Below are 13,346 nucleotides of genomic sequence, written 5' to 3'. Positions count from 1 at the left end.
GTGGACACTGCTAGAATCCTGAACCAGGGCTGGACCAGCCTGACCCTGGGTAGCCTGCTTCTCCAGGGCCCAGGCTCCCCCACCTGCTGCTGGCTCCGGGCAGGGAGGGGGCCTCTGGTCCCACCCACCTGCTTCCTGCCATTCCCCTGCAAGGGCCACTCTCTTCACTCCCTCACATAGTGCAGTGGAGGACAGCCAAAGCCTGTGCCCTTGAACCTACAGGGGAGACCTGGAAGAGCTCCCGACTCCCGGCCCAGCTCCAGGCATTGTGAGGCCAAGGGGGAACCAGGAGGGCCAGGACCACGTGTAATCCATGCCATCCAGGAGGGATCCTGGTCCTTCTAAATTCAGGTCATCTTTGCCCTACATGGCTTACAGCAGAGGGGTCCTACAGGTGCCCACCTGTCCCTTCCCTCACTCCCATACTGAGGGCTCTCCTACCCCTGGCCTCCTTGAGGGCTCGCTGGATCTTACTGGCCTGTACAGAGGTGAGGTGCTGGGTGAGGCAAAGGCACCGCCTCTCTGTGGGCACCCGGGCAGCTGGTCTGTGAAGGCAGAAACCCCAGGGTGGGCGGCAGGGCGACGGCCCACGCAGGGCACCTGCTGGCTGCATCATCTCACTTGGCACTGGAGATGAATGCTTCATTGTTTCGATGCCGCCCCCTCCTGGCGTAGGATGTCAGTGGAAACACCACGTGATGATTTTCTCTGGTGCTGACACAGGCAACCAAGTGACATGGGAAGAGGCGCTTGGCGAGCCAACCTTACCCACTGGCACATGCAGGAGCCAGGCTGGAGCACGGGTCATGCAGGGCTAGACTATCACGCCTACCAGTTTGCATGAACCAGGGATGGGAACAGACTGGGCAGGGACAGGCTGCAGCACCTGCCAGTAAGAGTTGGGACTGGAGGGTGGGCCAGCCCAAGCCCAGGCTGCAGCATGCAAGGCAAAGGCCAAGACAGGGAATGGACTCTGCTGAGCTGGGTCAGAGTGACCACTGGCACGTGCAAGATCTGTGCTTGGGAACAGGCCTGGTTGGGGAGCTAAGGGGACGCCCCGGCTGGGTTACAGTTCTAACTGGTGAGTAAGCCAGAATGGGACCAGCAATCTGGGCTGGACATGACCACAGTGTCCCTCAGCACGGGTGTGAACTGGGTCTGGGGTGCACCAGGCTGAGCTAGACACCAGTACCCATTGGTGCTTGCAAATGCCAAGGGTGGCTGTAGGACAGGCTGGGCTACGTCTTGGTACCTGCTGAACCACATGAGAGCTGTCAGGGTATGGACAAGGTTTGGCTGGGCTGTAGTACCACAGAAAGAGCCAAAATGGGTATGGGCCAGCCGGGCAAGGCATTGTTCCTGCCAGGACAAGAGGTGGACTAAGACAGGCCAGGCAAGGACCCTCCAGTGTACTCGAGAGCTGCCACTGGGAGGAGACCTGATGGAGGAGCTTGGGGAACTCCTGTCAGGATCAGTCCCTGCAGGTGAGCACCAGAACCAAGGCTGGGAGCAGCCCAGGCCAGCCCAGGTTATAGCACCCGCTGGCATACATGTGGGTCAGGTCTGGGGCAGGCCAGGCTGGACCAGTTCATAACACCCACTGGCCAATCTGAGAACCAGGATGGGGTGCAGGACAGGCCAACTCAGACCACAACACCAGCCAGTTCACATTAGGGTTGGGATGGGGGCTAGCTGGGCTGACTGGGTGGTGGTATCAGTTGGCAAATGCCGAAGTAAGGTGACCCATGGCAGACTGGGCAGAAGCACCCACCGGCACACATGGACCCGGGGTAGGGCTCCCCGATAGGGCACTGCTCCCACTGACGAGTGTGAGAACTGGGATGTGGGGAGACTAGGTCAGGCAGGGCTACACCACCTGTTGGCCTGCATGTGAGCTGCGCTAGCGGGAGAGCAGCCTGGGCTATCCTATGAGCATACACCATAGGTAAGTGCAAGCTGGTCGGGCTTTGCTGCAGCATCAGCTGACAAGTGCTAGGACTGGGGCAAATCCTGTCCAGCTAGACTGCAGGACCACCTGGAGAGCGCAAGATCAAGAACTGGGCGTGGGCTACTAAGGAAACTGTGAGTACCTCTGATGGGATGCAACCCCAGGTGGTGCTCACGAGAACAAGGGCAGGGGGCGGACCTGGCTAGACAGGCGGTCTAGACAGGCACCTGCTAGCATGAGTGTGGGCTGGAGAGTGGGGTTGGTTGGGTTGAGTTAGGTTTCAACACCCACTGACACGTACAAGAGCTGAATGGGATGTGGGCTGGCCTGGGCCAGTCTGCTGCACAAACTGGCAAGTATGGGAACCAGGGCTGGGTGTGGGCCGGTGGGGGCCATTGGGATCTCTCTGATTAGGCTCCAGATCCCGCTGGTAAACACTGGGGCTGAGTGTGTGATGGGCAGGGTTGGGCTGGCCTGCAGTCTCAGGGGGTCCCTTTCATGGGAACCGGGACTCGAGGTGTGACATCCACACCGAGAATTGGGACACAGTGCACGCAAAGGTGAGATGAACCAATGCACGCTTTATTGAGTTATACTGCACGACTTATACCACGATTTTGGCAGGGCAAGCAGGCAGATGAAAGTTACTAGTTAACTGAACAATAACACACAAGCTTCTCTAACAATAGATCACAAGGGATTTGAAAAGCAATCAGCAGGTCTCAGACAACAGGACAGGTAAACATGAGTTACAGGAACCAATACCGGTAAACAAACAGATCTAACTAGAGAAGGATCCAACAGAACTCTGTTTGCACTCAGGTACATTCAGGCCACAATCACTAAAAAAAAAAGGAAGCTGGTGAGGGCGCTGCCCACCTCCCCATGGCACACTTGGCCAGCAAGGCGGCCCACAGGCTCAGCAGGAAGTTTGCTTCCTGCAGAATTCTGTCTGCCGAGAATGTCTGAGATTTGGGGTCCCTCAGGCATTTGGTGGTCTTTTTTTTGGGGGGGGGAGCAATTTTTCAGTACCACAGCATCTATTGGTTTACACAAAGGATGGGGCTAGAGACAGAACCGACCCAGGAATTGCAACTACCAGTGTGTGAGTAAGCTGATGTGGGGGACAGCCAGAGCCGGATCCCATACTGGTTCTGGAATCATTTCAGGCAAGGTTTCTTTGTGGATCTCCCCAACTGAACGGCTGGAGTCAGAACTCCAACCACTGGGGGAATCGCAGGATCTGTGGTTGACCACGGAGTGCATGTGTGAGCTGGGCCTCCTCGGTGGCTTAGATGGAGCAGTGGATGGCACACCCAGATGCACATGGAGGATATGGCAGTCCATTGGGGCCTGCCAAGGACATCTGGTACCACAACAGAGGAAGGCGAGCAGAACAAATTGGTCAACTACCCCAGCCAGGCATTGCCAGCAAGTCTGGATGAAGGGAGACTCTGGGGGGATCATGTCAGCCAATGGACCTTGGAAGGATTTCTCATTCTTGGATCGGTGAGATCTACCGCGTTTCAAAACCATCGAAACGACTTGAGCAGAGCCCTCTGAGCATGCTCCACATGGGGACCCGGGATGGCATCGGGTCCGTTCCCCATCCCTGGGTGCTGAGGTGGTTGGGAGGCTGGATGCAGCTTCTCCCCTAACCTCCCCTCGTCCTCCAGATATAGGAAGAAAAAAGAAAATACGCAAACAATGGTCTCACCCACTTTCCCCTAACCCCTAACCCTTCCCACCCTAACTATGTAAGCACCATCAAAAATAAAATTAAAAACAAGGAAAAAAGATAAGTTTGGGCCGTGTGGTGGCCTAACAAGCCAATCCTCTGCCCTGTGGTGCTGGCACCCATGTGGGCACCACTTCAAGTCCCCACTGCTCCACTTCCCATGTGGACACCACTTCAAGTCCCACTGCTCCGCTTCCCATCCAGCTCCGTGCTAACGCACTTGAGAGAGCAGTGGAGTAACAGCCACTGCAGCCACTGGGGCAGTGAACCAGCAGATGGTCAAGCTCTCTTTCAAATAATAAATAAATCCTTTCTATAAAATTCACTTTGGTGTCCCCCTCCAGTGGAAATGCACACATAATTCTGTCATCATGTGCACCTGCCCACAGGCTGCTGCAGGCCCCTCCCGTCCTCTGTGCCCTCCAGTGGGCACAGCTGGAGGGGGCTGCAGCCAGCCCCAGGCCCCACAGCCTGGCCACCCCCGAGGCAGCTGGACAGCACAAACACCCCGGAGCTGGGGCAGACAGCAAGCAGCCAGAGAGCTGTGGGCCACACATCACCCGGCGCTTCCAAGGACAGCTGGCCACTTCCTGCTGCCCGCTGCCCACTACTACTACCCACTGCCCACTGCTACTACCCACTGCAAGCTGCCCACTGCCTACTACCCACTGCAAGCTGCCTGCTGCCCACTGTCCACTGCTACTACCTACTGCAAGCTGCCCGCTGCCCACTGCCTGTTGCCTATTGCACACTGCCCACTGCCTGCTGCCCACCACCCACTGCTCACTGACTGTTGCTTGCTGCCCACTGCCTCATCACTGTTCACTACCCCACTGCCTGCTGGCCACTATGTGCTGTACAATGCCTGCTGCCTGCTGCCCACTGCCCACTTGCCTGCTGCAAGGTTAGAGTTCATGTTCAGAACCAGAAATCCACACAGAATAGATAGAGTTCAGCTTAAAACAAGCTTTATTGGACCCGGCATGATAGCTTAGCGGCTGAAGTCCTCACCTTGAATGTGCTGGGATCCCATTTGGGCGCCAGGGCCCCACTTCCCACCCAGCTCCCTGCCTGTGTCCTGGGAAAGCAGTGGAGAACGGCCCAAAGCCTTGGGACCCTGTGCCCACGTGGGAGACCCAGGGGAGGCTCCTGGCTTTGGATCGGCTCAGCTCCAGCCGCTGCAGCTGCTGGGGAGTGAATCATCGGACAGACTGTTAGATGATGACCACCGCCCGCCTGCTGCTGGAATAATATCGGCAAGTTGTTCAGAGTTGTAATGGAAGCTTTACTGGAAAATCCGCTCCTGGGCCCCCTTCGCGCAAGGGGAAGGAAGAGGGAAGCGAAAAGGGCATCTGAGATACGTGTTGAGGGATTTCATACCCCTCTAGACACGTGGGTGGGCAAAGGGCTGTCTGTGTCCCAACTATGCAAGGAATGTCCATTCAGGTGTGCCATTGGTCAACTGGAATCCCGCCAGGTCAGTGACGTAACTGGCTCCTGTGGCCCCTCCTGTTCCAGGCTGGAGCCTAGGAGATGTTGGGGCGGAGCAGACCAGCCCCTCATCTCCAGCGCCCTGGGCAGCCATCTGTCTCTCCTCCTCTCTGAATATCTGCCTTTCCAATAAAATAAAAATAAAGCTTGAAACAATAGCTCTGAAATCTTCTTTCCTTGTTTTTAACGTTATTTTTGAGAATGTTTATACGGCTTTACTAGGAGCGGGCCAAGGAAGCCGCACCCAGGAGAGCCGAGGGGTTGTTTCATCAGGGGGCTGTGGGAGTTAGGGGACAAAAGACTGTACTTTCCGGAGTGTCATACACTCCCTGCGACCTTGGTCGGTCCGTATGTCACTACTGGACTGCTGGCCGAGGAGGAAGCTGCCTTCTCCTGGTGGGGCCTTCTCAGCCTCCTCCTAGGTCACCCCTCACCCACCCCGCCTGCACCTTGCACCCACTACCCGTTGCACACTGCCCACTGCCAGCTCCAGCTCAGGAGCTAGGGAGCAAGCCTGCCCATTCCAGCTCCACCACGCAGGAGCCCCAGCCCCACCCTCGCCAGGGCCACACGCCCCCAGCCACGGGCAGCACCCTTTGTGTCCGTGCCTGCACAACACAGCGTGGGATAACCGGTCCTTTGCCTGTCCCTGCATGAGTGGCCTTTGCTTATTTTCACAGGTGCTGCCCTGTCACACCTCCGGTGTGGGCCAGAAGCTTTTGGAAGACAAGCCCAGAGCCGCAACACCCAACCAGGCGGCTGGACAGCCTCACTTTCTCCTTGGTCAGCGCTTTTACGAAGCGTCCTGTCCCCAGCCACACCCGCCACCTTCCCTTCCTGGCTTGGCCCCCCCCCCCCCCACACACGCTGCCGCAGGGGCCCCAGGGCTGGGAAAGGCCTGGGGTGGGGGGAGTCTGGCGAGACCCTACCCTTCCCCTGTGACTGAGTGCTAACCCCAGGAGGGGTCTGTGCCCTGCCCCATCTCACCCCCACCACTCAGCCCTTCCCTGGGGCGCACTCTCCCGTCCACTGTAGTCTTCCACACGCATGGGCACAGGGCCAGGACTCTGCCCACTCCCACCCACCACGCTGTCCCCACTGCCTGCGCCCCCAGAGCGGCCCGGGCGTGGAAGGGTCGCCCGCAGCCCCTCCCTGCTGGCCAGGACCCCCGCCAGGGCCGCGCCCACCTCCACTCACGCCCCCAGCTCCGCTCCACGTGACCGCTGCTGGTCCCGGCAGGGCGACACCACCTCGGGGCCGGCGGGGGGACGCTCCGTGCTGACGCGCCGCCCCAGCTCCGGAGCCAGGCCCGTGCCGCCGGGGAGCCTGCCCGAGCCCCTCGCCCGCCCTGGCCGCGGCGCCGGCCGCCCTGTCCGGCCCGGAGACCCCGCGCCGGCCGCCCGCCCCCGCCGCCCGCGGCCCCCGCCGCCCGCGCGATGGTCGCGCCCGCGCGTCACGTGGCCGCCGCGCCTTAAGCCGGGAGGGCGCCGGCGTCCCCAGGCCGTGCTGCCCGCGGTGTGAGCTCCCTCGCAGCCCCCGCTCCCTCGCAGCCCCCGCCGCGCCGCCAGGATGATGTGTGGAGGGCCTTCCGCCACGCAGCCCGCCACGGCCGAGACCCAGCACATCGCCGACCAGGTGAGGTCCACTTGCGTCCACTTGCCTGGGCGCCGGCCGCGGGCGGGCCCCTGCACTGCACGGTGCGTGGCTGTGGGTCGGAAGCCCCAGGCTGCGTAGACAGGACCAACCCCTGGGTGCCTGCGTGGAGGGTGCCCCCGGCGGGCCGCAGCGTTGCCCCCCACACCCCCGGGGTCTCTCCACGTCCCCACTTTGGACAGGGCTTGGGACTCGACACCTGCCGTCAGGACTCGGGTGCGGGTGAGCCGGCAGGTGAGAGGCCCTGGGAGACACCAGCTTCACCCTCTTGGCACGTGTCCCCCGGGGCCCCACCTCGGGCTCAGCTGACCGGCAGTCAGGGTGGTGAGTCAGCCCCGGGGCCTTGGGGAATGAGGAACCTGCCGGCCAGGACCACAGCACTGTGCAGGTGGCGCCGGCAGCCACGCTCCCCCGGCGTGCGGAGGGTCCAGTCAGCGGGGGCAGTGGGCAGCAGCCGGTGGATAGCTGCACTTGCGGGGAGCATTCTAGGTGCTGGGGCAGTCGGCCCCCAGCCCTCTGGCTCCCTGGACCCCACCTGTCCCCCCGCCTTGGGCCCCCAGAGCTGCTCAGGTGCAGCTTCCTGGCTAATCCTGGCCTTGCAGGAATTCCCGCCCAGCTCGCTCCTGGTCCACTGGGTCGGGGTGCCCCGCACAGCAGTGACCGCAGACCCTCTCTGGCCACCTGTGTTTGGGGTTCTCAGCAGGGTTGCTGACTGGCCTGCCTGTTCTGTCATGGGCAGGGAGGCCCCAACCAGCCTTCTGGGACCGCACGCTGGGCTTGGAGGGTGAGGCACGGGTGGCGCTGGCCCCTGTGTGGCGAGAAGGGAGCCGTCGGGGGGGCTGCTCCCTCCGCAGCGTGGCCATGCAGCGTGCGCACGCAGTGCACTGTTGACAAGCGTGCCTATTTGTACTTGAAAGAGTTACAGCGAGAGGACTGACAGCCCTTCCCTCTGCTGGTTCACTCCCCAAAAGGCTGCAGCAGCCAGAGCCAGGCCAGTGAGTGCAGAGCCAGCAGCCTGTGGCTCTCCCACGCGGGTGCAGGGACCCACGGTCACCGCCCGTTGTTTTCCCAGGACGTGAGCAAGCAGCTGGATTGAAAGTAGAGCAGCTGCGACTCGAACTGGGATGCTCATGTGGGATTTTTTTTTAAGATTTATTTGTTTTTCTTGGAAAGTCAGATACACAGAGAGGAGCAGAGACAGAGAGGAAGATCTTCCGTCTGATGATTCACTCCGCAAATGAGCGCAACAGCTGGAGCTGAGCCAATCTGAAACCAGGAGCCCAGATCCTCTTCCAGATCTCCCACACGGGCGCAGGGTCCCAAGGCTTTGGGCCGTTCTTGACTGCTTTCCCAGGCCACAAGCAGGGAGCTGGATGGGAAGTGGGGCCGCTTCCCATGGATGGGGATTAGAACCTGTGCCCATATGGGATCCCGGCGTGTGCAAGGCGAGGATTTTGACCACGATGCCATCGCACTGGGCCCCCTGTGGGATGTTTAACTCACAGCACCACAAGGCCAGCCCAGTGAAAGTGCATCAGCGCTTTTGCCTTAGGGCCACTGCAGCTTACCCACAGCCTAACCGACACAGCCAGGGAGGGCATGGCGGGCTGGTAGTTAGCACTGGGCCTGCCTCCTGGCACAGCAAGTGGAGCAGCCGCATGCAGTACTGGCATTCTTGGAGTGCTGGCTCGAGGCCTGACTGCCCCTCCTGCAGTCCAGCTCGCCGCAGACGCTCCTGGGAGGCAGCAGGGGACGGCAGACCCGGATGGCGTTGCAGGCTGCGCTCTGCCTGCCACACCCCGTGGCCATTCGGGGAGTGAACCAGGGGGCAGATCTTCGTCTCTCCTCCCTCTCTGTAATTCTGCTTTTCGGATAAGCTCAAAGCTGAGGCACATCAGTGAAGCAGAAGCAGCAGTCAGCAGGCGTGTTTAAATCCTTCTGTGAGGAGTCCGGCCTGTGCCGAGCTGTGTGCCCTAGCTGGCGCTGCAAGGATGAAAACCTACAGGCCCCGCCCGTGCCTGGGGCTGCAGGGTGAGAGGCGGGCGTGTCCCCGCGGCCTGTCCTGTCCCATCCGCTGACCGCTCTCCTCCCACCCAGGTGAAGTCCCAGCTGGAGGAGAAGGAGAACCGCAAGTATAACGAGTTCAAGGCTGTGTCCTTCAAGAGCCAGGTGGTCGCGGGGACCAACTACTTCATCAAGGTGCGTTGGGAGCCCTGGCATGGGCGGGGGGGCTGGAACGAGTGAGCGTGGAGGGTCAGACCGGGCCAGCCCACAGCAGTGCTCAGTGGGGGGCTGGAAGGAGTGAGCGTGGAGGGTCAGACCGGGCCAGCCCACAGCAGTGCTCAGTGGGGGGCTGGAAGGAGTGAGCGTGGAGGGTCAGACGGGGCCAGCCCACAGCAGTGCTCTGTGGGGAGCTGGAAGGAGTGAGTGTGAGAGGGTCCTGGGCCTGCCCAGCCCACAGCAGTGCAGGTGCAGGGGGCGTCCCGGGCCTGCTGTGCTGGGAGGGCAGTGTGGGTGGCGTGGGGCTGTGCATCCTGACTCATGGCCTGTCTCGGCAGGTGCATGTGGGCGACGGCAGCTTTGTGCACCTGCGTGTGTTCAAGAGCCTTCCTCACGAGAACCGGCCCCTGGCCCTGTCCGACTACCAGGTCAACAAGGCAGAGCACGACGAGCTCACCTACTTCTAGTCCCTGCGCTGGTGCCCATGCCGGAAGTGAAGCTGCCGCTGCCAGCCTGGGGAGGGGCCCGGCTCACCCCGCCCACGCTGGGCCGTGGGTGGCTCTGGGGCCGACTCGGCCACTTCTCTTGCAGCCCTGTTCTGTTGATTTTACTCCTTCCCAATCAATGATCAAAGAGTGCTCTGTTTTCAATACACATATTTCTATATTTTAAGCCTTGGTGAACACCTCTCGTGTCTCTAGCCCTCAGTCCGATGCTGCAGCACAAGGCAGGTGTGTCCACGCAGCCTGCCCTGCTGTTCCATCCACTGCCTGCCCCGGAGGCCAGGGCTGTGCACGGCCGATGTGGCTGACGTCAGATCCTCACTAAACAAGACGGAACAATGGATAGGTGTGGGGAGATTGCCCAAGACGGGAGACTGTGGCCCCGGTGTCTGACGGAAGAGTGTGCATGTGTCAGAGGTCCTGGTCTGTGTTGGGAGCCCCACTCCTGTTTCCCTGGCAGGGGGCTCCCCACTGCGTGCCAACCCTCTCCTGGCCCTCCTGGCACGGTGGGGGGCTGTGTCCAACAGGTGACCTGTGGGAGGACCAAAGGACTGCGTCCCACCCAGAGCCCCCCACATCCTGTGTGGGGGGAGTCTCATCACCGGGCTGGGATGAGAAGTCTCCCGGGCAGCAGGTGTGGCCACATGGCCAAGTGGAACTCTTCCTCCAGCTTCCCAGAGGCTCCCAGGCACAGGAAGGGCCCCTTCTCCAGCAGGGCCCGCGAGAGAGGTGGGGTCATGAGTGCTTCCCAACCATTAGATGCCGGGCTCCATGTTGGCAGGGAATGTGGCTGTCCCAGCCCCTCCCACCCCTTGGCAGGACAGGGCAGTGGGCCTCCTGTGTGAGGTGGGGGTCTGGGGAAGGCAGGGGACGGGGCCAGAGTGGACGTGGTAGATGGAACTTGCTTACAGTGGGAACCTGGGTTCCCAAGGTACAGGCTGAAAGCTTCTAGAAAATCTAGCTGGCCCTCCCTGCAGCCCAGCCTTAGGCACCCCAGAGGCCAACAAGAGCATCTTCAGCACTGCCCAGCAGGGCAGTGGGTGCCTCTCACTGGTACCAGGTCTGTCTATTGAGGCTGCAGCCCCCACCCCATCTCACTCCCAAGGGAGCTCTATCATTGCCTCCTCAAACCCCTTCACTGACACCTTCAGGTGGGGGCCTCAGGGGCAGGACCTGGGCTGGGGTCTGCCAGGGGTAGCCCGGTGCTGGCTGGGGGCTGCACGCTCCCCTGCTGCCCACCGGTCCCTGCCCTCATGCTCCCACATGCCCAGCGCCTCCCGTCACAGCCCCCAGGGCACCGCGACCGAACCCCAGCAGCTGTGACGACACTTTCCCCATGGGGCAGGGAGTGCCAAGAGGGAGTGGCAAACCTGGGCACTGGCAGGGGGGCAGTGTCATCACAAGGCCAGGTTGAGCTGATCTGGAGCCAGGAGCCTCCTCCAGGTCTCCTATGTGGGTGCAGGGGCCCAAAGCCTTGGGCCGTCAATGCTTTCCTAGGCCATAAACGAGGACTTGGATGGAAAGCGAATCAGCCGGGATAAGAACTGGTGCCCACATGAAATCCCAGAACTTGCAAGGTGAGGATTGCGGGCCTCTAACATTTGTTTCTGAAAGGTAGAATTAGAGAATCTCTCATCTACTGGTTTACTCCCACAATGTCTGCAAAAGCCGGAGCTGGGCCAGGCTGTAGCCAGGCACCTCTGTCTCCCCTGTGGGAGCAGGGCCCAAGCATCTGGGCCATCCTTGGCTGCTTTCCCAGCTGCATCAGCAGAGGGCTGGACGCATAGCAGCAGCCATTGGGGATGTCGGTGCCTGGAGCAGAGGCTTACCGTGCTACAGCAACAGCCCCCACAAGGCCCTCCTGAGCCTCCTACAGGCCCCAGCTGTAGAGCTGAGTGCACACATGGGCAACTTCAGGCCACTGAGCTGCAGGGGCCTCAGGACCCCGTCTGGCAGGGCTGACTGCTCAGGGACCAGGGTGTGAGCAACCACACTGCTGCCCTCCATGGAGATGTTGGACCACACGGGCCTCACAGAGGGGCTGGCCCTGCAGAACCCCCCCATTTAGCCCTCTGGGGGCATTGCCCAGCTAAGGGCAGACTTACAGCAATGCTAGGGAGCCACTGGACTGGGTGTGAAGCCCTTAGCACCACTGGCTGAGCAGGCAGGAGCCTGTGGGGAGAGGGCAGGCTGCAGGAGGCACTGGGGTGCCAGTGTGGATAAGCTGCTGGGGTGCAGGAACGGGACAGAACTCGGCTTTTCACACACTATCCACAGGCAAGGCAACGGAGCAACCACTGACTGGCCACGCATCACCAGAACACATTTATTTGTGGCAAAGTCACAATGAGACCAGTACAGAACAGACACCGACATATGTGCGGCTGGGCCTGGGTGGCAGGGGGCCAGCTGTAATTGGGCAGGACAGAGCAGGCTCTGGACAGCACCTGGCCCGTGGGGGTCCACTTGTGCTATCCCCTGATGAAGCCTGCCCAGGACTCTAGTTGAACAGGTGTGCCCAGCCTTCAGGGCTAAGGGGAGCTGGGTGGGTTGCCCCACTACCCACTTCTGCCAAGTGGAGGCTGAGCCAGGGCCTCAGGAGGCCCAAGGGTCAGAAACTGCACTACTGTGAACCTGGGCAAGGAAGGGGAAGACAGGGACACGTGAGGGTGGGCCTGGGGAGGGAGTGGACATTCGGAGGACAGGGCCCTGGCGCGGCCCAGACAGTGGCACGGCTGGAAAAACACCTGTTTATTCTGCTGGGGGAAAAAGATCTCCAGGAAATCCCATTGATATAGTTTAAAACATTCACTAAGTCAGGCTAGAGTTACTTTAAGCCAACAAACACAGTGTCTAACAAAGGCAGGAAGAGGTGCTGCAGGAGTTGATTTTGCAGCCAATGTCTTTGGACATGGAGAACCCGCTGCAGTTGGTCAGCAGGGACACACCAACCCTGTGACCCAACCTACAGACCCGGTTCCCCTCCTCTCACAGTTATACAGCTAAAAATAAAAATCTAGGAGGCAGCCAGTGCCCGATCCATCGGGCTGGCCCAGCTCCTCCACAACCTGTGGCTTGCAGTCAGGACTCTCGTCCCCACACCACTCTGCTCACTCCCCAGCTCCACACCTGGGAGCAAGCCTGGAGGACCTCCACCTCCCCAGGCCAGTGCTGGCTTGGGCCCGCCCCATGGCACCATGTGGTCCCAGCCCAAGTTCTCCACACCCCAGCTGCGCTTCCCCACTCATCCCTGCCCTCAGTGGCTGCTGGGTAGTGCCCAGAGCTGGCCTGAGAAGGTGGGCAACTGTTGAATGCAGCAGACATGGGGCCACATCTCATAATTCATCTGGATTCTGTACACAGGGAACAGCAGGTGGATGGGGAGGAGACCCAACTGCTGCCTCACAGTGACCGGGGCCCCTGCCCTGATGAACATGGGCGCCCAGCTTCCCCAGGACGAGTGCTGCTATGGGAGGGGCATCAGAGGTCATGTCCAAGGACAAGGCTGTGGCTGCTGGGCGTGGGCTCCAGGGCGGGTGCCCAGCCAAGTCCTGTCCTCATCCCACAGTCTTCATAGTACAAAAGTAACAAGCCTATGCTGATTAGCCTGGTCCCCACACCCTCGTGGGGTCACCCCTCCATGCTCACCAAGGCACAGGCCACCGCCGCCCTCATCCTGCTGTCCAGTGGGCCTCATCCACCCTCTGTGTGCTTGGGACTAGCAAACACTGGGCTCCACTGGGTGGCCATGGCAGGGAGTGCCCAACCCAGACCCTGGCACCTGGGGTAGGGT

General features: G+C 60.8%; 1 protein-coding gene across 1 annotated transcript; it reads left to right on the top strand.

Annotated features, from left to right (window-relative positions):
- Positions 1–6,685: 6,685 nt before the first annotated feature.
- Positions 6,686–9,722, top strand: CSTB (cystatin B). Its single transcript, XM_040986680.1, has 3 exons — positions 6,686–6,812; positions 8,928–9,029; positions 9,389–9,722. Exons 1-3 carry the CDS (start codon positions 6,747–6,749, stop codon positions 9,515–9,517), a joined length of 297 nt encoding a protein of 98 aa, XP_040842614.1. The 5' UTR covers positions 6,686–6,746; the 3' UTR covers positions 9,518–9,722.
- Positions 9,723–13,346: the final 3,624 nt, after the last annotated feature.

The sequence above is a fragment of the Ochotona curzoniae genome, unplaced genomic scaffold, assembly GCF_017591425.1.
Source record: "Ochotona curzoniae isolate NIBS_2020 unplaced genomic scaffold, NIBS_Ocur_1.0 contig_4516, whole genome shotgun sequence".
In the NCBI taxonomy this organism is placed as follows: Eukaryota; Metazoa; Chordata; class Mammalia; order Lagomorpha; family Ochotonidae; genus Ochotona; species Ochotona curzoniae.
Note: the sequence above shows the minus strand (reverse complement) of the source record. Positions and strands in the feature narration are given on the sequence as shown.

Coding starts and splice junctions, on each gene's coding strand:
- CSTB (XM_040986680.1), top strand. CDS start 6,747: ATGATGTGTGGAGGGCCTTCCGCCACGCAGCCCGCCACGGCCGAGACC. Junction 6,813..8,927: donor CCCAGCACATCGCCGACCAG/GTGAGGTCCACT, acceptor CCTCCCACCCAG/GTGAAGTCCCAGCTGGAGGA. Junction 9,030..9,388: donor GGACCAACTACTTCATCAAG/GTGCGTTGGGAG, acceptor CTGTCTCGGCAG/GTGCATGTGGGCGACGGCAG.